The 24,943-nt window shown below is 35.9% G+C and overlaps 1 protein-coding gene and 1 pseudogene across 4 annotated transcripts in view; one reads left to right on the top strand and one right to left on the bottom strand.

The window, feature by feature from the left end:
- The window catches only part of RASA2 (RAS p21 protein activator 2), a gene marked incomplete at its 5' end in the record, with an annotated part of 116,869 nt that overhangs the window by 36,649 nt on the left and 55,277 nt on the right, over nt 1-24,943 (bottom strand). For all 3 annotated transcript variants that reach the window (XM_082654515.1, XM_082654514.1, XM_082654516.1), the window contains 5 exons: nt 19-175; nt 9,749-9,850; nt 11,670-11,746; nt 15,054-15,126; nt 16,792-16,875. In XM_082654515.1, coding sequence (XP_082510641.1) covers nt 19-175; nt 9,749-9,850; nt 11,670-11,746; nt 15,054-15,126; nt 16,792-16,875 — 493 coding nt within the window. The remainder of the gene's footprint in view (nt 1-18; nt 176-9,748; nt 9,851-11,669; nt 11,747-15,053; nt 15,127-16,791; nt 16,876-24,943) is intronic.
- On the top strand, nt 3,715-4,267 carry LOC309822581 (large ribosomal subunit protein uL22-like; annotated as a pseudogene). Its single transcript has one exon. The product of its transcript is annotated as a large ribosomal subunit protein uL22-like (transcript).

The following is a 24,943-nucleotide window of genomic DNA, read 5'->3' on the forward strand; positions in this document are numbered from 1 at the left end:
ACAAGATTTTTAAAGTACCTGAACATCTGGTGATTTTAGCAGCAAAGTTTTCAAAGGACCATAGTACTCTGAAGGAAGCACACAGTCTTCTGTATAACATATATTTAATCGAAGGGATCCCAGGTCATCAGTTTTAGATGACTTGTTTCCATTGTCTCTTGGTTGTAGCAAGTACCTAAAGTAAAAATAGAATCAATTCTATGCAATGGTAATGGGCCTCAAAGTCGGTGAGGTAAACAAACAGCTAAGCTATCAAAAAACTAAATCCAAAAAGTCAACTTAATATATAATGTTAGGATAATTCATTAAATAGCACAGTATTAATTTTCAGAGGCTTAATAGTGGCTGTCTATTGAACTAGAAAGCTAAAAATAGATTTTAATCCAGGAAAAAAAAGTACAGATAATACAAAAATCAAGATCTCAAAAGGACTGAATAAGAGTCTGATTAGCTTGCAGGTTAGGAAAAAAATAATAAAAAATGAAACACAAAATCCAACATATTATCAAAAATAACTCTTTACCAACTAAATTTAAGAAAGACACATTTGGTTGAAATAGATAAGACATACCACAAGAAGGTATAAGTGATCTCATTTTAAAGTAAATCCTACATTGTAAAAATTTGAACTTATTTTTTAAAAGTTAGTGATTGAAGGTTTATAAATGATTTTTATATTATTAAAGAATTAACAGTTCAAATATATTGAAAATGTTTTTATTTGCAAAAATCAGATTTACATGAATTTTTCCAGGTAAGTAAAAGGCAAAAAATATATATGTAAAAAATAGAGGCAGCTTTAAATATTCCAAGGAAAGAGAAGTGTTTAAAAATCAAGAGAAGTTTGTAGGACCAAAACCAGAAATCTAAGTTATTTTTAAAGACTTTCTGTCATGGAAATTTAAAAATACATACAAAAGTAAAAAGAGTAGCATACTGAACTCCCATGTACCATCACCTAACTTCAATAATTATCAACTCAAGGTTATTCTTGTTTTAGCCGTCTCTCTACTCACTCCTCCCATCCCACTCCTGCATTATTTTAAAACAATTTCCAGGTGTTTTATAATTTCATCTATAAATATTTAAGTATATATAACTATAAATATATATATAAACTTTTAAAAATCATTACTATCCAGTCAGTATGCAAATTCTCCCAAACTTAAACAGTTTTCTATGTTCTATTCAAATCCAAGTTTTATAGATTGTAATTGGTTGACAGCTTAAGTTTCTTTTAACCTATAGATACCCTCTAACCACTAAGAAATCAGGTAATTTATCTATACAATTTTCCAGACTTGGGACTGTGTTAACTCTATCTCCATGATGTCATTTAACATGTTCTTTTGTCTCCTCTGTATTTCCTGTAGTATTGTAGATAGATCTAGGGGCTGTTTAGATTCAGATTTCATATTCTGGCAAGAACATTTCATTTAGAGTGTTGTGTAGTCCCACCAAGAGGCACTAATGTCTGACTGTTTTCTCTTTTTGTGATATTAGCAATCACTGATGGCCACTGCTGAGAGTCATTAATCTGCACAGGTTGCAAAATGATAACTATGATTCTATCATCCCTCCTTCACTCATTAGCTAGAATGCTTTTTATAAAGGAGTCAGTAGTTTTGATATTTACTTTTGATGTCTTCCCCTAACAGACTAACTTGTTTAAAAATAGAAGAGAGGGGGTTTTAATAGAATTCTAGCTTTCAGAAAGATATGATAAAGATATAAAAGAGAACTAGAGAATTAACCAAGAAAAATTTAAAAGATGAAGGAATGGTAATGTAAGGAGAAGAAATTATACAGAAATTATATCACTACCCACAAAACAGGAATTCTTGTCTCAGAAGACCAACCTTCAGAACTTCTAGTCTCTGATTTGAGAAATAATGATTTAAAGAATTTGCCTATGGAAATAATTGGAAATAAGCCTATTAGCAAAAATGACTCTGAAGTGCCTCTAAGGGAAGTCTAGCTGGCTGATCCCCAAGCATCCTGATGTGGGCATCACTTTGGTCAATTTTCAACAATGCAGTGTATGTTCTGTAGCTTTGCAGACCCAGATACCTAGTTTTAACAGCACATCTCAAAGTGAACCTGAATTGCAATGATTGAGCACAGAGACTAATATATTTAAAACAGAAGGCCAATTACTAAATTTACGAAAAGAAATACGGTTGACCCTTGAACAACATGGGTTTGAACTTCACGGTTCCTGGAAGTAATCCCCCATGGATACCGAGGAAAGACTGTACAACAGTCAAATGGCAAAGAGACCCACACTTTTTTGTGACTAATACATTTTATTATGGAAATGTTAATTCACAAAAGTAGGGAGAAGAGTGATAATATTAGTAAGCAACACCCTCACCATCACCCCCATGCACTTATCACTTGGCTTCAACAATTATCACTATTTCCCATAGTGTTTCATCTACATCTCCTACTTCAACTAATACCTTTTTTTACCTGTTAATACAATTGTTTATGTTTGATCAATACATTTTTTACCTATTGGTAAGCTATTTGGAAAGCCAAATTATTTAGCAGAAGGTGCTGTGGTGAGTACAGAGACACAACACAGAGATCTAAGGAAATCTTAAGAATCTCTCAGCTAAGACAATTTTGCCAAGGAAAGAACAATACTTCTAGAACAGAATCCCCTTACCGCTTGACTGTGCTTGAATGGGCAGCAGCCACCCATGTTGGCCTCTTTGGGATACATTTTTATTCTGCCCCTTCTATTTTAACTCATGTTTTCCGTATATGGAAGGATAAAATTACTTGTGTTACAGTTAAAACCCAGCCTCCCAGGGACTGTGCCTACCCATCCTAAACAGTGTCCTCATACTCTAGTCAGGTTACAGACTCTGTTTTGGTTTGTTCTATAGAAATTATACTCAGAGGGCATCTCTAATTCCCTTATCTCCGAATTACTGGGGGAAGGAATATGCTTTATCCCCCTGGTACTCTCATAAAGCTACAAAATACCCGCAAAATAGGTCTATAGTCCTAACATGGCACATTCTTTGCAGAGGGATTAGGGCAGTGTTATGCCAGTTATTCGTTTTTATGCATACACTGTTCTAGGATGCTCAGGAACTCCAGAAGGGCTTGCTCCTGCCACTCTTTTTAAACCTGTCTCCTTAGGTTTCTTTGGCAGGATAAGAAATTCCTATGGACAAAATACTTCACCCATGTCTACTTGAATAAAATACAGAATTTCAAAATTGCCCTACCCATTCCTTGAAAAGATCATTTTTTTAAATGAGAAGGGACCGCTCACTCAATTTTCTTTTTAATAATATTTTATAAGCAAGGGACACTCAAATCTTTGCTGACAGCTTAAAACAGAGAATATTTTTGAGTTTTAAACATATTCAAAAATATTTATGCCAAAGTACAAATTTATTATTTTACATTGGTTAAGAGCAAAAACTTTGGAGTCAAAGAGTTTGGTCCAAATCACAGCTGTATGACCTTGGGAAAACTGCTCAATCTCTCTGTGCTTGTTTCCTCACCTCTTAAATAAGGGGTAATAATAGTATCTAACTGATTTAATCCCTAAGGAGGTTATGTAAGTAAAGCACTTAGAATAGTGCCTTGTACACAGTAAATGTTATTTATAAAACATTTATATACATATAACTGTTACCACTTAAAATATATTAAATAGCTTTTCTAGTAAACGGCCTGAGGTAACCTCTAAAAATGGTTCGTTATTCACTTGACCCAGAAAACCACAAAAAATCAGGCAAATCAAGAGGTTCAAATCTTCGTGTTCACTTTAAGAACACTCGTGAAACTGCCCAGGCCATTAAGTGTATGCATATCTGAAAAGCCGCCAAGTATCTGAAGGATGTCACTTTAAGGAAGTCATGTGTGCCATTACGTTGTTACAATGGTGGAGTTCGTAGGTGTGCCCCAGGCCAAACAGTGGGGCTGGACACAGGGTGGGTGGCCCAAAAAGAGTGCTGAATTTTTACTGCACATGCTCAAAAATGCAGAGAGTAATACTGAACTTAAGGGCTTAGATGTAGATTCTCTGGTCATTGAGCACATCCAGGTGAACAAAGCCCCCAAGATACGGCACAGGACTTACAGAGCTCATGGTCGGATCAACCCATACATGAGCTCTCCCTGCCACACTGAGATAATCCTCACAGAAAAAGAACAGATTGTTCCTAAACCAGAAGAGGTTGCCCAGAAGAAAAAGATATCCCAGAAGAAACTGAAGAAACAAAAACTTATGGCCCAGGAATAAATGCTGCAAAAAAATAAATGCAAGTAAAAGTTAAACATATATATGTAAAATAACTATACATAATGTCATTATTTATATAATTATGTACATGTAATTTATTATTTTAAAACATTGTTACAAAAATCTCAATTTAAACAATCTAAAGGAGCCCTGGTGAATTAAGTAATCTTGTATGAATTAGAGCTAAAAAGAAAAACCTCAAGATTTGTTAAGTAGAGGATATCTGGTGTGTCTGAGGTCTAGGGATACAAAAAAAAAAACAAAAACAAAAAACTCAAGTATATTTTCTTCAGTTTTTGAATGAAGTGTTTCAGTTTGAAAGAATAAGGAACAGGAAACAAAAAGAAGTTATCAACTGTAAGTGGCACTCAGTTGCTCACATGTATTTTTTTCATTCATAGTTAGACAAAAAAGCAATCCTAATGTTCTCAAGAGTCAGCAGTTTTGACAGCCCCTTAACAGAAGAAAAATCAGCATTTGAAAAATTTTAACAAGGTCTGTATAATTAAAATTGAGGTAGGCAGGCAAAAACTACAATTATTTGTGTATAATGCTGACTAATCTGGAAAATAACTGTTCAGAGGCACCTTTACTAATACTTAAATGTTATTTCTGGTTCCAGAAAGATAATCATTATCAACAGATTTTTACTAAAGATAGGAGATTAAAGATAGGTGCCAAAATTAGCAAACTACAAAACCAACTCATCTTAAAGTAAATATTAATCTAGTTTTAAATTTGTATAAAGTGCTTATATTGAAAAAAACTCCAACCATGTGTTTTATTTACTTCTTGAATCTTACTTTCAAAATTTTAAATTATAACATGAAAGGATGTTTGCATCTATTTTCTTAATGTTCATTTTGGATCATTTAGGAGGAAATTACTGTGCCAATGTGTACAATCACACAAGGGCTTTGCACATGTTAAGTTCTCTGATACTGATGTAACTGGTGAAATGAGACTGAACTAGATGATCACTAAGGTTCTCTTTATTTATACCATTACAAAACAGTGGAATACTGGTACCAAAAAAAAAAAAAAGATGCAGAAATTCTATATGTACTGATGTGGAATAATGGCGATGACAGCAGCAATAACTATAATGATGAGAGCCTGAGTTATACCCATGGTATACCCACTTGTAACTTACTTTACATGAAACCAATTCATCCTCTAACAACTTTGGGAGGCAGGTACTGTTTGTACTATCCCCATTTGATAGCCAAAGAAAGCAAAGGCATGCAGGTGGAACAACTTGTCCAAGGTCACCCAGGTAGTTAATGACAGAGTTGGGATTTCAACCAAGGCAATTTCGTTCTGGAGTCCACACTCTTAACCACTATAAACAGTCAGCAAATACTTACTGAAGTTCTACTAAATTGAAAGTGAAAAAAAGTAAGGTACAGAATATGATACAGTATGTGTCCATTAAGGACCTAATTAAACTCAAAAACTTTTGCATAGCAGAGGAAACCATAAACAAAATGAAAAGACAACCCACAGAATGGGAGAAAGTATTTGCAAACGATGAGACTGACAAAGGATTAGTCTCTGAAATTTACAAACAGCACATGCAGCTCAATATCAAAAAAAAATAACACAATCAAAAAATGGGCAGAAGACCTAACCAGACATTTCTCCAAAGAAGACATATGGATGGCCAAGAGGCACATGAAAAGATGCTCAACATCACTAATTCTTAGAGAAATCCAAATCGAAACTACAAGTTATCACCTCACACCAGTGAGAATGGCCATCATCAAAAAATCTACAAACAATAAATGCTGGAGAGGGTGGAGAAAGGGAACCCTCCTACACTGTTGGTGGGAATGTAAACTGGTACAGCCACTATGGAGAATAGTATGGAGGTTCCTTAAAAAACTAAAAATAGAGCTACCAGATGATCCAGCAATCCTACTCCTGGGCATATATCCGGAGAAAAACATGGTTCAAAAGGATATGTGCACCCCAATGTTCATTGCAGCACTGTTTACAATAGTCAAGACATGGAAGCAACCTAAATGTCCACTGACAGATGAATGGATAAAGAAGATGTGGTACATATATACAATGGAATAGTACTCAGCCATTAAAAAAGAATGAAATAATGCCATTTGCAGCAACACAGATGGACCTGGAGATTATCATACTAAGTGAAGTTAAGTCAGACAGAGAAAGACAAATATCATATGATATCGCTTATATGCGGAATCTTAAAAAAAAAAAGACACAAATGAACTCATTTACAAAACAGAAGCAGACTCACAGACTTAGAGAATGAACCTATGGTTACCAGGGGGAAGGGTGGGGGGGAGGGAGTGTTAGGGAGTTTGGGATTGACAAGTACACACAGTGCTATATTTAAAACAGATAACCAACAAGGACCTACTATATAGCACAGGGAACTCTGTTCAATATTCTGTAATAACCTAAATGGGAAAAGAGTTTGAAAAAGAATAGATACGTGTATATGTATAACTGAATCACTTTGCTGTACACCTGAAACTAACACAACATTGTTAATCAACTATACTCCAACATAAAATAAAAAATTTTTTTAAATGTGTACATTTGTGTAACGAATGGGAAAGAAGGATATATCCATGTTTGCCTATACTTACATAAAATATTTCCACAATCTCAAACTAGCGGCTGCCTCAGAAGAGGGAAAATGGTTAGCTGGGGGACAGGGGCAGGAGACAGACTTTTACCTTTTGAACTGTGAACCATGTGAGTATACTACCTATTCAAAAAGTCTAATCAAATTCTGTGATCTACATATGATAAAGTTAAAACTAGATATTATCAACACTAATGAGCTAGAATATTAAGATTAGAAAGAATATGCCTGGGCTTCCCTGGTGGTGCAGTGGTTGAGAATCTGTCTGCCAATGCAGGGGACATGGGTTCGAGCCGTGGTCTGGGAAGATCCCACATGCCGCGGAGCAAGTAGGCCCATGAGCCACAACTACTGAGCCTGCGCTCTAGAGCCCGTGAGCCACAACTGCTGAGGCTGCACGTCTGGGGCCTGTGCTCCGCAACAAGAGAAGCCGCAACAGTGAGAGGCCCGCGCACCGCGATGAAGAGTGGCCCCTGCTCACAACTAGAGAAAGCGCTCGCGCAGAAACGAAGACCCAACACAGCCCAAAATAAATAAATAAATAAATAAATTTTAAAAAAAAAGGAAAGAAAGAAAGAATATGCCTGAAATCCTGAAGGTAAATAAAGCGTTTCCTGAGTTTTCATGTAGTTACCATCAACCCCACAAGGGGATGCTGCAGCTCTACAATTGACAAAGGAGGCTGAGATTTAATTTGACTTAAAAGAAAACTGCATTCACATTTTTATATTTCCTTACATGCAGAGAAGTATAAATGAATTAGCAGATGTTTCTATTTCATGTTGTATAAATTTTAATACATACTTTTAGGCAGGTTACTTTTAAAATATTATTAGCAAAAAAAAAAAATCTATGGGAATAAAATTAATTTGTTTGTTAGTGTTCTTACATCCTGCCTAGGTAGTTCTACAAATTTTGCCAAATTTGGAGGGCCTCCAAATTTGGAGACCTCTTATTTAAAATAGGGCTATAATGGCACATTTCAAGTTCACTTTGAGGGGCCTTGGGAGGCACAATGACTCACATTTTATTTTGTACCAAGTAGCATGGCATATCATTTTAAAGACTTAATGAACTGAGTTCAGAAATTTTCATTTAAAAATGTATGCTAGGGACTTCCCTGGTGGTCCAGTGGTTAAGAATCCACCTTCCAATGCAGCGGATGTGGGTTCGATCCCTAGTCGAGGAACTAAGATCCCACATGCAGCAGGGCAACTAAGCCAACACACCACAACTGGAGAGCCCACGTGCCGCAACTACTGAGCCCGCATGCTCTGGAGCCCACACACCACAACTAGAGAGAAGCCTGTGCAGTGCAATGAAGAGCCCGCGCACCGCAATGAAGATCCTGCGTGCCACAACTAAGACCCGATGCAGCCAAATAAATAAATGAATAAATATTTTTTAAACAGTATGCTAATTTTATAGAAGGTGGAAGAAGATTGGCAGAAGTGAATGACAAGCCTCAAATGTTCATCAGTTTTTCATAGTGACCAAGTTTCCATCTATGGATACATTTTGAAAATTACAGCATATAAAACGCATCATAAAGACTAATAAATCTTAGATCTGCATTAGCAAGAGGTAAAAATAAAATAAAATTTTTGACACTCTAAATATCAGTCTAGGGACTTCCCTGGTGGTCCAGAGGCTAAGACTCTGTGCTCCCAATGCAGGGGACCCGGGTTCGATCCCTGGTCAGGGGAACTAGATCCCACATGTTGCAACTAAAGATCCCGCATGCCACAACTAAAAGATTCTTCATGCCACAATTAAAGATCCCGTATGCTGCAACTAAGACTTAGGATGGATGGATGGATAGATAGATAGACAGATAGAAAGAAAGAAAGAAAGAAAGAAATATCAGTCTACTAGGGAGAACTGTTTAAGGACAACAGAGTCCAAAGTGAAGAATGCCTGACGACACTCAGGAGAAGCAAAATCCTAAAGGCAAATGAGACTGCTGTCCACAGTAAGAAACATCTGAACACTGTTTCAACTCCTCTTCCAGGCAACTGAAACTGAGCCCTAAAAAGGGGGCCTTAAGAGGCAAATGAGAAAGGCATGCTGTTTATACTCAGTTGAAACCCAAGTCTAGCATGAGGGCTACTGGGCAACCTACTGGAAGGGAAAGGATATACACGCTTTTAAGTGCTGTAGACAGAAAAAAAACAAGAGTTTCACACTGATTCTACTAAGGAAACTAACATCAGTTTAATGTCCGAGCATTAACATGAGTTTAATGTCACTATTAGAAGTCACAAAAAGGTAATATTGTAGCCAATATTGAGCCACTAGAGCTCCTGAAAAGTGTGTTAACTGGATCAGCTCAACAACATCTAGATGCTAGGCATTTAGAACATAACATCAGAGCCATCCATGGTGCATTTCAATGGGATTTGGGGTAGGAAAATCACTGGTGAGATCCCGTAAACAGCTGAATCCCTACAATAAACCTTTTGCTTTCAAACATCCACAGTTCCCATGCCCATTAATAAAGCTTCTGAACTACAGATGCTGATTTGTGATCAAGCATCTTCTCACATGGGCAACTCTTACGTAATGTTCGAAATGTTTTATATTTTTTCTTTAGAGTTAAGATTAAGTTTTTGAACATGAAAATATTCCTAGGCAATTCAGTTCTTTTATCTCAGTACCAGAGGACAAGTCATAAAACTAATATAATTGTACTTATATTTCTGCAACAATAAATTAATGGCCAAATCAGTTAATGTTAATAACTTTGGGCGTATCCATTAAAAACTTAAAATATGCTCAAAGTGAGCATTTATTTGCATATACAGTGCATGAAAGGGGATGACCTACTATGTAGTTCACTACAATGTTTGTCTTCTTACCAGGCTTGATGAGAAGCATCATTTCTTAACACGTTCACAGGAACCTTAATCTCACCGAGGAAAACATCTTGGACCAGGTTTCCATTGTTCCACAAGTCGATCCTGAAAATTTAAAAACTGGCTTTATTTTTTGCAAACAATGTGTAAGAGAACGCACATGACCAAAAAGCTTCAAATTACTATGATTGGTATTCCAGCACTAATTTACTGTTCTGGGTACTTCTGCCATAAGCATCTTTGCCACAGACATCTTTGCCTCAAGCACTTTTTGCCGCAAACATTTTCACCACATAACTAATTGGTCAAAGGCAATTTTGTGATAAAAGATAAAATAAAATAAGAGAGACATTAAAAAAGACACAAACATAAAAAATAAACAACAAAATTAAAAAGACTTTATTGCAAAATACAAAATTTATTTGAACACATTCAAAATGTGTGTAAATTCATGGCAATGCTGTGCAAATACTGACTCTATTTTGTGGGCTGTACCCAAACGCTTATCTTCGAAGTCTTTCGTTCACAGTATTTCACATGTTGTTTTTGTTTCTTGATTTGTCTCCTCATTCAGCATTGCACTTTTTTCCTAAAATTTCTTCCTTCGTTAAGACAGGTATGCGTTTCCAGACACTAGGATGCATATTGGTTTCTGAGTTTTGTACTGAAGCCTCCACACTCTTGTTTGTTCCTGCCATAGTGTCACATGTCTGCTGATGGATGCTTCGAAGTTCTATGCGAAATGTGGCTTTGCCTCTGTGCCTTTCAGGCCCTCAGCCTCTTTCTCCTCCAATGAGGTGTGTTTCCAAATAAGAAACCAATTCTTGGGGCAAATCACCGTCACTTGTCTGCTCAATGAAGCTATCAATAACGTCGATAACCAGGAGAAATGCTAACACATTTCAACCAGTTGAAACCAACTGTCAACTAGTTATTTTATTTTTCACAGCAAAGCTGACTTATGGCCAATTAGTCATGTGGCGAAAATGTCTGCGGCAAAAATGCCTACGGCAAAGATGCTTGTGGCAAAAGTACCAGACATAATTTTACATGCTTAAAAACAAGAGATGTTAGCATTGTCTTATACCTCACTATCTAAACTAAAAAAGCAGAATACTGCAGTAGCTTTTACTTAAAAGCATAGAAAGTGACTATCTTAAATAATCTAAAAGAAAGCACTTAAGTTTCTTAGTTTCAAAGTCTACACTTTATTTTAACCTGTAAAAATAAGGACTACAGAGTTCCTTTTTTGCTTTTGAGAAAAGAAACCAACACAAGACTACAGTTTCTTTCTCAATTAAAACCAGTTAATATGTAAAGATAGGTGATTTAGAAAAATACATTACCTGATCATTCCAAACATGTGATTAATACACCCTTTAGATGAACACACTGTTAACACCACACCTATACATGCATTTACAAAACTTTCCCCTCCCAAAGAGCATAGATATTTAAGACCTAGGAAATAGCACAAACTTCAAACACATGCACCTGTTGAATCATCTTACAAGACTTCTTACCTCACTGAAATTTCTGTTAGACAGCAGATATGTTAAGAAGAATAAAAAAATTATTTCTAAATTGGCTAATATATAATTACTTTTCTATATATTCTTTGCATTCATTATGCTATGATTTAGAAATTTACGGAGCAATTAAATTTGGGAAAAACTAAAAATATAATAAAATAGGTGAAAATTAGCTCATTTTCTTTTTAAAATAAATACACCTTAACTATTAGTACAAAGAAATCGGATTTTGAAAAGATTATTTGGATTTAAATTAGATGCACATTCCTCTAAGTTTCATCGATTAAGTTGCTAAAGAGAATTCTGTTAAGCTTGAGTCACCTTTTACAGTTAAATTTAGGATTTTCTTTTAGCACAGAACATAGCAATTCTGTAAAACCCAAGACACATACCTAATTTCCAGCTTTTCAATGTCCTCCTCTTCTACCTGAAACTGGGACTTTCTGGTGTAACTACTGGATCTGGTTACCTATAAACAAAATATTTTAGTAAAAAAAATTTTTTAATATCTTTTTCTTACATGAACTTTAAAAAACTATCATCCCTAAAATGTTCGACTGTGTATATTATAAACAGAGGAAAGTGCCTAAGTAATATTTTACCCAAAAGATAAATACAAAAACAGCTATGGAAAGTAGCAGAGTGGCAAGAATAAGGTGGCAAAAAAAATATCAAAATCAACCTTACCTCCATACCCTTCCTTATCAACTCAATCTATGGCAACACTGGGTTCTCTGGCTCATATGTAATCTCTTGGTGACTCAGAGTAAAAGTGTTCTATTTCAGGGAAGCTGCATAGGCTAGGAACTGTCTGAAGACCTTCCCACATTTCTCAAGATACCAATGCCACCCGTACACTTCCTTCTCACATTTTTACCAAAAACATCAAGGCCGTTGGCAGGAACTTCCTCAACTACTGTCCACCTGAACATGTCCGTTCCCACACAGGCCTGTTTACTCGATGAGTGTTCTCATCCTCTTCCAAACAAGACGATGAGATGATCCTCCTCTTTTCTAAGACTGCTCCGTCCCCACACAGTATGCAGTAATAAGCACGCAGTAAACATGCAGCAAGCATTTGATCTATTTTAATTACAGCTTTCTTGACCAGACTGTTCACCTCATTCAAGTCTAAGAAAAATTCTCCCCTTAAATTATGGTCTTCCTATCTCTTTCCTTTCACAGACAAATATCTCAAAACTGTTACCCATCCTTACAGCCTCCACTTCCTCACCACCCACTCACTAGTTACTCACTGCAGTAACTCCTTATAATCCGGCTTCCTCACAGATCACCCTCCCCAAACCCCTCTCTTAATCATCAAGTCTGATGATGAAATTCTTAGCTCTCACCTTCCTTGACCCCTTTATCTGGACAAGTGACCATACAACCATACTCCCTTTTCCCAGAGCTACTCTGGTCTTTTGAGTTTACCCAGCACTATCCTGGCTACCTTCTGCTCTCTTTGCTTCTTCCTCTGGTACTTCTTCCTCAGAACCTATAAATATGGGTTTTCTCCAGGGTTTTATATTTTATTTTGCTCTACATACGTACTGCATAGTGCTGTACAAATTGCTTTCACATCCATTATCTCTTTTATTCATCAGAACACTGCCCTGAAGCAGGCAGGGCTAGATTTATTATCCTCATCTTGAAAATGAGGAAGCTGAAGTACAGAAATTAAGAGACATACTCAAAGTCAAATACGTAATATGTGGCAGAACTAACCTTCTTCACTTTTTTCCTTTATTGTATACCTCTACTCCTTTGGCTTTCTTTCCTGACTTGCTGTAAGCAATTCCTGATTCTTTATCTACAACCAACACCCATCACAGTCATGAACTTCCTATGGGAGGATTTTACATATCTGAGTCCAAGCTCATTATGCCCCAAACTGAACCACTTATGTTTTCCTTCTTAACTTTTCTATTTTTCCAGATTTGAAATCATGAAGACAACATTTGACTCCTCATTTTCTCTCTTCTTCTATAACCAATTTGTTATCTCGCCATCTGCAGTTTCTTTCTCATCCATCTCTTCCTCTCATTTCCATATTACTTCTCTTGAATCAGAGCCCCCCCTTTCTGCTTTTTCCTTTTTTTAAAAAACACCTAAGCTACAACAGTCTCTTGATCTCTGTTCTCTCTCTCAGCCATCTGGCCCACAGATCATGGTTAATTCTTCCCAAAACAGTGCATTACTCATTACTTCCAGGTTCAAAAACATTCAATGGCTAACACAGCACTTCAGCCTGGCTCTCAAGGCCTTTCATTAGTTGGTCCTACTCTTATCTTTTTAAGCTTAGTTCCCATTATTCCCTTTTAGTCAAATCACTACTTGCTACTCTTTGGACATAACTTTCTGCTTTTCTGTCTCTATGTCTCTGCTCAAAATGTTCCTTCTCTAATACTCTTTCCTCTGGCTTAACTCACCTAGAGCAGAGCTACCCAGTATCTACTACTGCATTTTACTGCTGAGTGTATGCACACACATGTACGCTTTGGGTCTCCTGCTCTCACTAGAGCACAGAGATTGGACTTTTATCTTTATAATCAACTCAACAAAGGGCCCTTTGAATGAATGGTTCAAGGCCTAATATGTATGCTTGCATATAGCAAAGAGGTCAGGTCTTGACTGTCAAAGGACCATCTGCTTGCTGCTGCAAGTCGCCCCTTCTTGGTTTTCTCCAGGCTAGATGTAACAGCCATTTGTAAGTACAGAACAACTGAACTGAGCAAGTCCTGAGCCGGGAAATGGGGCGTCTCACACTGGTGCACTTTCTTTTGTTTTCTTTCTTCCTTGCCTCCACCCCCCACAATTCCTCCTACTTCAATCTTGGCATTTCTTCAACTGTGTTCCCTTATTAAAGTACAGTAAGCAGGCATGGCTAGATGTGCCCTCGCTCTTTTCACTTTGAAACATCAAGAAAAACACACACAAAAAGAAGGAAAAGCACAAAATGTAACTCTTTTTTTCAAATCTTCCTTACATGGTAATCTCAACTGCAACATATTCTATGGGTAGAACACAATCTTTTAGAATACAGTTTGATTATTTTTGTTTTTTTCCTATAGTTTCTAATAATATGAAAAAGCATTTATTTAACAAATGCTCCACAGTAGAGAACTCCAAAGCACTGTATTTTGGGCAACTTCAAGGCAGCTGAAGTTCTCTAAGAAAATAAGCATGTGTCCACAGAGTGATTTAGCTAAAAAGAACTTAATAATAAGGCCTTAATCATATAACAGTTTATAGTCTTGAAGCATTTTCACATTTGAACCTCCTAAAAACGCTGAGTTAGGTAGGGATGCTACTGTTTTCTCTTACAAAATTATCCTTTCACAAGATAAGAAATTTGAGTCTCCCATGTAGTGATTTGTTCAAACTCAACTGGGACCAGAACCCAGATCTACCAAGTGATATCGTACTTATTTAAATAGTGGTTTTCAAATAATATTCTGCAGAAGAGTCCTGGGGCCACTGCATGTTAGGTCAGGGGCTGGATAAGGTAGGGTTCTGTGTGAAGGGGGTTGTGATATTGAGGATGACTGAAGAGTAGGTGTGGTCCTAGACTTCCCCATCTTCAAATCAATCACAGCTCTGCCGTTATTTGTTTTATGCACTGGGCCTCTACTGTGTTACACTGTGGTTCTACTGCTTAGAAATGCTTAGTTGCATTAGTTAATAAAATTAAGACTATGGCCAGAATTTGAAAAAAAAGAAGTAAATCAGCATTCAATATTCAATGTTAACATTTAAATAAAACAAAATGTTACCTCAAAATAAAAGATTTCATTAAACTGCGGATTGCTTGTTTTCTTCTTTACTTTTGTCTTCTTTTGGTCATTCCTGTTCCAATGTGGTAGAGTTTTACCTTGTAGAACTTAATAGTACACAATTATAAAACATGCTATTTCCAACCAGGGAGCCTGACCTCTTTCTGTTTAACTGTTAAGATGACTCGGGGAAGGCAGTAGCTTTAAATATTACTTGGGGGAAAAAAACTGAGGTGTCTCTAAAACTTCAAATCAAAGAACACACAAATTTTGTATATCTGATATATGCCAAGATTATATTATTCTATGGCTATACTAGATTGACTGCCAAGCTTACTTCAGGGGTTTTTAATAACACATTCGATTATACAAGCAACTCGAAATAAATGGTAGAAGGAAGACAATGAGATTCAGAGTACCTTTATCTATGCTGAAAACTACCAGAGGAACACGAAAAGCATTCTTAGTTTACTTCTTGGGCTTCAGCCACAATGTGGCTTTTTAAAAAAAAACTTTTAATTTTGAAATAATTACAGATTGAGAGGAGGTTGCAAAGAAATGTACAGGGAAGTCCCATGTAACCTTTCCCCAGCCTCCGCCAATGGTAACATCCTCCAAATGACAGTACAATATCAAAACCAACAGTGACTTTTTAAAACAAATTCACAAGCCAAATAATTTCTATCTGTACATTACTAAGCAATTACACTAAAGGATCTATCAGGTATTGATTATAAACAAAAACCAAAACCAAAAACAGCTCAACTAGATTAAACATTTTTAACACACAAAACTCAATCCCTCTGATAGTATGAATGTTATAGGATTGAGTATCTGCTTTTAGCAAACAGGTCAGGTTTATATTTTTAAATATAAAACCATCTATAATAATAATAGGATACTATTGTTTGAGAACCCAATAAGTACCAGGCATGGTGCTTTACATACATAGGGACAAATACATTTTTCAAAGTGACTTACTGGTGATTTTCTAAAAAATAAGAATACATAGCTTGGGGTTGGGAAGAAGAAGTGCATGTCTATGTGTTTATACATGTGCTTGTGTAGAGGGAATAGTATGCTGTTTCCTGACTCTAAACCTTCAAGTTGTAGACAAATTTCAGACTAGTCAGGCTCTGAAAGAAACCATAATGAAATTATAAAACAGAAAATACTACAAAGTGTGGTAGATTTTCCGTAAGTTATCGTAAGTGATTAACATCAATGATACAGTGCACTTCACCATGTTCTGGTACTTCAGCAGTTTGTCTACAGCTTGCAATTCTCTCTGTACAGCACAGATGCCATGAGAAAAAAGGTATTTTTAGTCCTGAGTTGTTTTCCAGATAAAAATATAGAAATTCCTTTGCTATTTTGAACTAGCATTTATTAAAACAGGATTCTACCTGCAATAAGATCTAAGACATTTGAAACTAGGAAGGCTGATGATGAATGAAGGTCAGGTTTATGTTTTAAAGTACACTTTAACTACTATAAAACACAGGTTGCTCCCCATAGCCTAAGAGTCTGGCAGATTTGAAATGGCACTCATTTTCTTTTATAAAAATAGGAGTTGGTTGTTTGCAAGTGAATAATAGAACTAACTGAAGATTTTTCTTTCAAAGCATTCGTTACTTTGTGTCATAAATAGCTATTTAGCAAGTTCTCTTAGAACTTTAATTTTGTAATTGTTAAACTTTAAAACTTAAAAATCTGATACTAATTCAATAAGCATTACCTAGAAGGGCCCACAAGAGAAACTGTTGCATAAGGGTCACAGCTTTGTCCATTTATGAGAGGCAACCCATGGCATGCCTTGACACTAAGGAAGAATAAAGAAAAATTAACGTTATTATATTCAAGTTAAACAACATAAAACATTTATATTCAAGTTAAACAACCTAAAACATTATCTTTAAATACGAATTAATACATTCAAAGGGTTAAAATTGTTTTCCACATGTCTGAAGTTGTATGCCTATATACCACCTACCCAAACATATGTACATATGCATTTATTTACTTTTGCTGTATTTCCAAATAGGACTAAACCACCACAGCCAGTACTGAGACTACCAAATAATATTTGGATATACACAAGGTCTATCCAACAAGGTACACGCTGTGGTTTGATAATAACATTAAAACTACTGTGGCTTCTAAAAAGGAAAAGAAAGCTGTGTGAACCTTAAAGGAGACACTACAAACCAAGTCAAATCTGTGGCATCATATCCTCTGCTAAAGCATGAATGAGAAACAAGGAAACAACTGTGGTTTCCACTTAAAATCTGATTCATAAATAAAGGGCAAGCCACATACAGTTCTGCAGCCTCTTATTCTGACTCTCAGTAACAGCTCCTGCATCATTCTGTAGAAAAAGTTTTAGACCATAAAAACCAAGGTCATCTCATCCACTCCATGACAACAGTCATTGGTATTTACAGAGAACACAGAATCTGACTTAATGACCTGCTCCTCAAATTTTCTCTTTATTGAGTTCACGAATTTAGTTTAGCAGCTAAGGGTGTACATCTCCCAGTGCCTACAAGAAACTCATGAGTGTTAGTGAAAAGTATTCTTTGTTGAAAGATGTGGGCTATTGAGCAACATCCTAATTTCTCTCCACAACCCACAGATCATATACGTGGGTGAGGTGCAAATGGTGTGCTGCCGAGTAAAGAAAGAAATGATAATATGACTCATTTCTATTAAATTGGGTATTAAAAATCAAATTTAAAAAATTTCTGAAACTAACCGAAGAAAGTACAGGCCAAGATAACAATTCTGATTATTGATGTCAGGCCTGGGTACAGTCAAATTTTTCCACTGTACATACTGTTTGAAATTTACACTTCTCAGGCTAAACCTCAAAATGATACCCATTTTGATATAGTATGTGCAGTTTACTATTTATTTTCACAAAATGCATCAAACTCTCACAACTGCCTTTAAGAAGGGTATCATCATGCATTTTTAAAGAAGAAAGTAAGGTTCAAAAAGCTTACGTGAGAAAGTAACAAAATAAGGCTAAAGAGGTAATACAACTTGTAAGAAGTGGGCCGAGACTCAACTTCTACTTTCTTAACCCCATTTCTAAAATTTAAGTCCTCCTACAGTCCCACTGTGCCTGAATATAGTGTATTACTTTCCTTCTAATACCAAATTTATCTCATGTAAACACTAATTATGTAAAATCTTAATCATAAAAATTCACTACAGTTTTATGAGGTATAAAAACACTGAGAGGACTTCCCTGGTTGCACAGTGGCTAAAAATCCGCCTGCCAGCGCCGGGGACACGGGATCGAGCCCTGGTCCGGGAAGATGCCGCAGAGCAACTAAGCCTGTGCGCCACAACTACTGAGCCTGCGCTCTAGAGCCCACGAACCACAACTACTGAGCCCGCGTGCCACAACTACTCAAGCCCGCGTGCCACAACTGCTCAAGCCCACGCACCTAGAGCCCGTGCTCCGCAACAAGAGAAGCCAACGCAATGAGAAGCCCGTGCACTGCAATGAAGAGTAGCCCCCACTCGCCGCAACTAGAGAAAGCCCACGCGCAGCAACAAAGACACAACACAGCCAAAAACAAACAAACAAATAAATATATGTTTTAAAATAAAATTTTAAAAAAATGAGAATAATGGGGACTTCCCTGGTGGCACAGTGGTTAAGAACCTGCCTGCCAATGCAGGGGACACGGGTGTGAGCCCTGGTCCAGGAAGATCCCACATGCCGCGGAGCAACTAAGCCCGCGGGCCACAACTACTGAGCCTGCGTGCTGCAACTACTGAAGCCCACGCGCCTAGAGCCCATGCTCTTCAACAAGAGAAGCCACTGCAATGAGAAGCCCACTCACCGCAATGAAGAGTAGCCCCCGCTCGCTGCAACTAGAGAAAGCCCATGAACAGCAATGAAGACCCAACGCAGCAAAAAATAATGAATAAATTAAATAAATAAATTTATTTTAAAAAAAGAGAAAAATGCTGTTCAGTATACAAACACTTCTATAAGAATACCCACAAACCAAAAAAGCAATACCCACAGTCCAAAAGTGTGAGTCTATAAAAAAAATCAGAAGTACTCTTAATTTTTAAATCTAAGTATAAAAATTGGGTTTTCTAACACACAAGTAGTATACATATTATTTTATTTGCTACATACGTTATGAAATAATCTTCCTAATTACCTAGGATACAACTATTCTTCTAGTTGGTAAATCAAGCAATTTCACATCATAAACCATGGATAAGCAGAAAACGAATGTTAAAATAACCTTAGTATGCTAAATTATCTTGTATTTTATTTATATGTGACACGTAATGTATTTGATATTGACACATTTTTTAGGAATTACAAAGGAAAATAAGTTTAGTCCAAACTTGTTTATAATACAGAATGATCTGATTGTTTTCCTTGGATTTTTTTTTTTTTTAAACTAGAAGACAAATACTAACTTCTACATACAGGAGTACATAGTACAGGGAGTAACAGGGAACAGATTTATCCTCCCACCTCAAACACTTAAAAAAAAAAATGGGTAGTATCAGCAGCTCAGGACAGTGATCTCTGATGGGGGGAATAAACAAAGTGAGCCCTCTAACTGTCCTAGCCTACTGTTAGATGGTCTCCCTGAGAAGAAAGAAAGGGCTGTCAGCTGGGGAAGGCCAAAGTGACTAGAGTTCCCAGGGCAGAGTACTGGAGGAAAGAAAGCTGCACAGAAAGAAAGAAACCTCCAGAGAGCTACAAAAGAACTGGCCCCCCGACCCACCCATACCCGGAGTCTCCAGCTGAGTGCTGATAAACATATACATGTGAGGAAACTATCTGAGGCTGGGGAAAGAACCATTAGAAAAGAGCAGAGGGAACAATTCCAGAAGCCCACAAATGACTAGCAAGAGATCCCAAGGGCCACAGTAAAAAGCTGGTAATTATGGGTGCTGCCTCAGTAGTGGGAAAATATTAGCCCCAGACTAAAGGCCACTCTTGTTCCATCTAACAAAGCTTATAAGCAAACCACAAATGAACCAAACTATTTCCAAGTAACTAAGTCTTCAAGTATATTCATAGGAATACAAAAATATCCAGCAACTTCACAATATCTAGCATCCAATAGAAAATAACCAGGAACACAAAGAATCAAGAAAATACAACACATGATCAAAAAGAAAAACAAATCAATAGTAACAGATCCAGAAATGACACAGTTGATAGAATTAGTAGACAAGGACATAAAAAAAGTTATTATAACTATATTTCATATGTTTGGTAGAGACACAGAAGACATTAAATTTTGAAAGTGTACAAGGTTTGACATGAAAAACACTGAGTGGCATTAACAGAAGATTAGATACGGCAGAAGAAAAGATTAGTAAACATGAAGACAGAGTAACAGACACATCACATAGTTATGTAAATGGCCTAAGCATGCCAATTAAAAAGGAGAGATTTTCAGATTGGACAAAAAAAATTATACACTGACTTTAAAACTCCTTTAAATATAAGATAAAATTAAAAGTAAAGAAAGTGGAAAAATATAAACCATACTAATACTAATTAAAAGAAAGCTGATTTAATGGGTAATGACAAACCAAATGTCCATTAGCAAGGGTCTAGCTGAATGAATGATAGTATCTATAGGATGGAATTCTATGTAGTTGTCAAAAAGAATGAGGTAAATCTCTATTCCCTAATTACTCTGATATGGAGTGATCTTCAGGATATATTCTTAACTGAAAAAAGAGGAAGTTACAGAACTCTATACTCTGTGTAAGAATGGAATGAGAAACATGAATATATTCTAATTTTTATTTATACATGTGCATATATTTATTTGCTTATACTTGTAAAAATACTGGAAAGAAAGGCCAAAACTTTTAAATATAGGAATTAGTAGGGTAGAGGACTGGGAATGGACTTGTTCGAAGATACCTTTATATAGTTTTGAGTTTGGCAACATAGTCAACTTTTATATTTCAAAAGTGAGATTAAACTCAAGAAATAACCCTTACAAAGTAAACAAAAACAAACCTGAGAAACCACTAAAAAAAAAGGGAATTAGTTCAAAGGACTAGAGCACAGTATTTGATTCTATATCCTTAGTGATATATTCTATATTCTTAGAACAAACAGCAGTAAGACCTCTAAAACTTCATTCAGTAACCTAATTATCAGTGGTAATACTGGTATTATTATTTTGAATCTATTGTCTATATCTTCGAAGATAATGTAAATAAATAATTATGTTAAGTATTTATGTAAAGTTAGGGATTAAGATTTTCAATGTTAGAGGAAAGAGATACCAGTATAAAATCAAAGTTAGATTTAAAATCTTGTAATATTAAATTAAGAAACATGAAAAAAAGGAAGAAGGCAAGTAAACCAGCCAGCCAGGCAGCCAGAGTGGCTATATTAATATCAAAGCAGATTTTGCAACAAAGAATATTACCAATATTAGAATAAAGAGGGTTATTTTATAATAATGAGTTCAATTTATCAAGCAGACGTAAAAATCCTAAATGTTAAGTCCCTATTATAGCTGTAAAACAAATGAAGCAAAAACTGATAGAACTGCAGGGAGAAACTGACAAATCCACAAATAGTTGGCGATTTCAACACCCAATAAAGCAATTAAGAATGAAAGTTTAAACAATACTGTCAACCAACCTAACATAATTAACATTTATAAAAAACAGTGTATCTACCAAAAGCAGAAACACTCTTCAAATGCACACAAAACATGTACCAATATAAACTATATTTTGGGGACAAAAAATAAGTTTTGGTAAACTTTAAAATATTCAGATCATACAAAATATGTTGACAACAGTGGAATTAAATGAGAAATCAGCAACAAAAAGGTATCTGGAAAATCCTCAAATATTTGGAAACAAAATTAACTTACCTCTAAATAATCCCATGGGTCAAAAAATAAAAGAAAAATTATAAAGTATTTTTAAATGAATGAAAATGAAAACTCAGTATATCAAAATTTGTGGGATCCAGCTAAAGTAGTACTTAGATGAAAATGGATAGCACTAAGGAAAGAAAGATTTCCAATCACTGACCTCAGCTTCAATCAAAAGAAACTTTAAAAAGAAGAGCAAGTTAAACCCAAAATAAACAGAAATAATAAAAGTGAAAATCAATAAAAGAGAAAACAGAAAATATATAAAAACAATAAAATCAAAAGCCATTTCTTTAAGAAGGTCATTAAAATTGATAAACCTCTAGCTACACTGATAAGGAAAAAAAAGAGTGAAGACACAAATTACCAACATTAGGATATCACCATGAAGTCTACACATATTAAAGGGATAAAAAGGAATAACTGAACAACTTTATACAAAGAATTGTACAACTCAGATTAAATGGTCAAATTCCCTGAAAGATACAAACTACCAAAATTACTGAAAAAAAAATTTTTTTTGAATAATTATGTATCTATTAAAGAAATTGAATTCCTGGTTAAAAACCTTTCCAACAAAAAACAAAACAAAAACATTCCAGGCCCAGATGGCTTCACTTGTGAATTCATATATTAATCATATAAAAAATAAATTACATCAATTCTATAGAAACTCAGAAAATCGAAGAGGAGAAAATACTTCCCAATTCATTCAAAGAGACCATTAATATCCTGATTCCAAAACCAGACAAAGACATTACAAGAAAAGAAAAGCACAGACCAATATCCTTCATGAACAGAGATGCAAAAATCCTTAACAAAATTTCAGCAAATCAAAGCCAGCAATACATGACAATATTAACACAACATGACCAAGTGGACGCTGGCTTAACATACAAAAATCAATCAACAAGATTCACCATATTAACAGATGAAAATAAAAAAAGCATAAGATCGTTTGAATATCCATCCCTGATAAAAATTCTCAGCAAACTAGGAACAAAAGGGAACTTTCTCAACCTGATGAAGGATGGCTAACATTGTACTTACTGGTAAAAAAACTGAAGGTTTTCCCCCTAAGATAAGGAATAAGACAAGGATGTCTGCTCTCACAACTTCTACTCTGGCACTGGAGGTTCTGGCCAGTACAATAAGGTAAGAAGCAGAAATAAAAGGTATCCAGACTGAAAAGGAAGAAGTAAAACTCTATTCATAGAGGACACAATTGTCTATGTACAAATTCAATGGAATCTATTTTTCAAAAGCTAGTAGAACTAACAAGTGAATGTAAGAAGGTTACAGAATACAAAACAATTTTTTAAATTTCCATATAGTAGCAACAACCATATATTCAATTTGTCTCAAGTTTCTCTCCTCAGGTTCTTTCCCTCAGCCTGTTTCTCTAATATAAAGATCACTGCCTGGACTTCAAGTCACTCTGTACCTATCTAATTTTTCTGTTTTTCTCTCCAAATTTCTTGACCTCTCCACTCACTCCTCACCCTACTGAAACCCAGTTTTTTCTGCATTTGTCATTCTATGGACAGTCTCCTCATTAAGGTCCCCTGAGTGTCAAATGCTATCCATATTTTTCAGGGCTCCTCTCACTGGACTTCTTAGCTGCATGCAATATTCCTGATCACTCTCTCCTTGAAACGCTCTTCTCTCTTGGTTTCCTTGACCCTCACTCTCCTAACTTCCCTCATGTCACCTATCTGTCTCCTTCATGTTTTCCTCACATGTTTTTCTACGTCTACTGCTGGATTTGCTCTCAGTCAACTGCTCTCTTTATGCTACATAACCTCCCTTAAGCCTACTTCTATCACATCTATTCTTATGGCCACAACTACCATCAACCATACATTTCTATATGAGATCTCACCACAGAGTTAAAGATTTTTATATCTAAATGCCTGATGGAAATCCCTACCTAGATGTTCAAGAGCAGCTAAAACTCAACTCATTACCATCTCTTATTAAAGCAGCTTCTCTTCCCGTATTTTCTCTTCATTGTGTATACCACCACCACCAAGCAACACAATCTAGAAATCTACAGTCACACTTAAATTCTCCTTCCTCCTCACTTTCTATATCTAATCAATCAGTAAGTTTCAGTGATTCTACTCTTTAAATATTACTTCATCTGGCCTCTTTTCTCACATCTGCAACTGTTGCTCTGGCACAGAAGCCATCACCTCTGACCTGGATCACCCTAACACCCTTCAAATTCACCTTTCTATACTTACTGCTGTCACAAATCTGATCTTTCTAAAATGCAAATTTGTCCATACTCTATTGTCTACAATCTTCCAATAGTTCCATAAGCTCATGTAAGTTTTATAAGGTCAGATGGTACATAAGCGGCTCTTAAGATCTAGCTCCAGCCTATTTACCAATTTCTGACCAATCTTTGACTCAAGGTTCATATATTAGGCAACATCAAACTGCTTTTAATTATACACACACACACACAACACCATGCTGTTTCTCGCCTCCATATTTTTGCCTATACTATTCTTTCCTTCTGGGGAAAAAAAAAAAAACCTCACTTTTTCTAGGCAAGCTACTTTCTCTTCATCCGTTAAGAAGACAGTGTTACCTTTCGTCATTTAATTGTTTTAAAATTTATTTAGTGCCTATTAAGTGCCAGATGCTGGAGCCATGAGGTGAATAAGACAAACATAGCCCCTGCACTCATGGAGCACAGAGTCTACCTGAAGAAAGAGATAACAATCAATAAATCAAAAATAATAATAATTAGAAATAGTGGCAAGTGCTATGGAAGAAAAAGAACAGGGTACCCTATTTTAGAGTAAGTGATATTTAAGTTGAAACTTAAAGGACAAGAATGAACCAGTTAGAAGAAGAATGGGCATAACGGCATTCCAGGCAAAAGGAAAGGCAAATGTACATCTCTGAGCTGGAAGAGTAATGTCACATTTGAAGAAGTGAGAGAAGGCCAGCAAGCATATGAAGAGGAAGCAC

Source organism: Grampus griseus (assembly GCF_964374135.1).
Source record: "Grampus griseus genome assembly, chromosome: 5".
Lineage (NCBI taxonomy): Eukaryota > Metazoa > Chordata > Mammalia > Artiodactyla > Delphinidae > Grampus > Grampus griseus.